Consider the following 2417-nt stretch of genomic DNA (forward strand, 5'->3'; position numbering starts at 1 on the left):
TTCACATACATCCAGCACTAAACATGTTTTACCCGCATTTCTCACAATTGTGTGTGTGTGTGTGTGTGTGTGTGTGTGTGTGTGTGTGTGTGTGTGTGTGTGTGTGTGATGAATGAGTGATGCATGAGAAGATTGAAGGCCACACGTACCACACCAGCAGAGCTGCTTAAGTCGTGCAGGCTCAGGGTGAGCCATGCAGGATTACCTTCTTTTCTTACCTGCCCACAAAGTTCTCCAGCACGGAGCTCTTGCCCGCGCTCTGCCCGCCCACCACGGCGATCTGCGGCAGGTCCAAGTTGCAGGCCTGGCCGATGGAGCTGAAGGCGTCCTGCAGCTTGTTGACCAGCGGGATCAGATCCTCCATGCCTCGGTTCCCCATGGTGCCTGCGAGGGGGTGGGGGGGGATGGAGGAGAGAGAAGAGGAGGAGGAGGAGGAGGAGGAGGGGGTGTGGCGCTGCTATATCAGTCCAGTGGCTGTGGTGACGTCATCTAGACGCGCATCGCCCCTAGCCGAGAAAGGGCCGGACTGGAAGAGAGAGAGAGAGAGGAGACAATTGCGCAGTTGCTTACCACCACGCACGACAGGCCCGTGTGTCCAAGGGCGTCTTCACATGCAACATTAGTGTCGTCCTCACCTCGGTGCGGCTGCGCAGGGCTGCGGTCGCTGTCCGGTGCTGAAAGGATGACGTCTGCACCTGCTATGGCGGCACGACGACGACGACGACGACGACGCGGTGCTCGCCTGACTTCCTGCGCATAGACACTGCGCATAGACGCTGCGTCGTCAGCGCGGTGCACACATTCATCATTTGACTCTCTCTCTCTCTCTCTCTGCCAATGCGCATGCGCGGGTTTGGCCTACCTGAGCCCGCCCCTTGTTTACATCCGCGCCACGGGCTCGTGAGTCATGCGGCACGGCTGCGCATCGCCGAGACATTTCTTGCGTCATCGTCACGTTATTCGATACGACGACCTGCTGGCCATCGATTGAATTGGTATTGTGCACTATATGGCCAGCCCTAGGGCCGAGGGGGCAGTGCAGACTCCTGGCAGTCACCAGAGTGGTGACAGCCAACTCAACAGGCGCCATGTTTGCTACCAAGGACATATGTGCCTTGGATGCGTGCAATTGTTTTTCCAGAGCAAATAAAGCGAAAATAATCACTCTTTATGAAGTTCTCCGGATCATAAAACGTAACAATAAAACACGCTTTTATTTGGTCAAAGTATCATTGACACAAGTACAAGTATATGTGTTGTATAAACCTGCAGGGTTTGGTGACCAGCGGGAAGTCCGACATGCACCCCAAGCTAACAAAAATACTCCGAACGAGCAAAAGAATGACTTACTTTTGTAATATTGACATATGTAATTTTACTTTTTTAAATATTCAACATAATCAGTGTATTGTTTGTAAACACTGCACTATATATGTAATTTTACTTTTTTAAATATTTGATATAATCAGTGTATTGTTTGTAAACACTGCACTATATATGTAATTTTACTTTTTTAAATATTTGATATAATCAGTGTATTTTTTGTAAACACTGCACTACATATGTAATTTTACTTTTTTTAAATATTTCACATAATCAGTGTATTGTTTGTAAACACTACACTACATATGTAATTTTACTTTTTTAAATATTTCACATAATCAGTGTATTGTTTGTAAACACTGCACTACATATGTAATTTTACTTTTTTAAATATTTTACATAATCAGTGTATTGTTTGTAAACACTGCACTATATATGTAATTTTACTTGTTTAAATATTTGACATAATCAGTGTATTGTTTGTAATCACTGCACTATATATGTAATTTTATTTTTGTAATATTTTACATAATCAGTGTATTGTTTGTAATCACTGCACTATATATGTCATTTTACTTTAATATTTGACATAATCAGTGTATTGTTTGTAAACACTGCACTATATATGTAATTTTATTTTTGTAATATTTTACATAATCAGTGTATTGTTTGTAATCACTGCACTATATATGTCATTTTACTTTAATATTTGACATAATCAGTGTATTGTTTGTAATAACTGCACTATATATGTAACTTTACTTTTGTAATATTTGACATAATCAGTGTATTGTTTGTAAACACTGCACTATATATGTAATTTTACTTTTTTAAATATTTGACATAATCAGTGTATTGTGTGTAAACACTGCACTATATATGTGATTTTACATTTGTAATATTTTACATAATCAGTGTATTGTTTGTAAACACTGCACTATATTTGTGACTTTACTTTTTTAATATTTGACATAATCAGTGTATTCTTGGTAAACACTGCACTACATGTGTAATTTTACTTTTGTAATATTCAACATAATCAGTGTATTGTTTGTAAACACTACACTACATATGTAATTTTACTTTTTAAATAT

At 40.5% G+C, this 2417-nt stretch overlaps 1 protein-coding gene across 3 annotated transcripts in view; it reads right to left on the minus strand.

Moving 5' to 3' along the window:
* LOC133577460 (dynamin-2-like) overlaps window positions 1–934 on the minus strand; it is a 52629-nt gene extending 51695 nt beyond the window's left edge. Inside the window, exons 1-2 of one of the 3 annotated variants that reach the window (XM_061931316.2) lie at window positions 636–934; window positions 219–526 (exon numbers count right to left, since the gene is read on the minus strand). In XM_061931316.2, coding sequence (XP_061787300.2) covers window positions 219–379 — 161 coding nt within the window. In that variant the 5' untranslated portion in view covers window positions 380–526; window positions 636–934. The remainder of the gene's footprint in view (window positions 1–218; window positions 527–635) is intronic. The other 2 variants (XM_072912595.1, XM_061931317.2) reach the window with 2 other exon arrangements.
* Between the last annotated feature and the right edge of the window lie 1483 nt (window positions 935–2417).

The sequence above is a fragment of the Nerophis lumbriciformis genome, linkage group LG37 (genome assembly GCF_033978685.3).
Source record: "Nerophis lumbriciformis linkage group LG37, RoL_Nlum_v2.1, whole genome shotgun sequence".
Taxonomy (NCBI): domain Eukaryota; kingdom Metazoa; phylum Chordata; class Actinopteri; order Syngnathiformes; family Syngnathidae; genus Nerophis; species Nerophis lumbriciformis.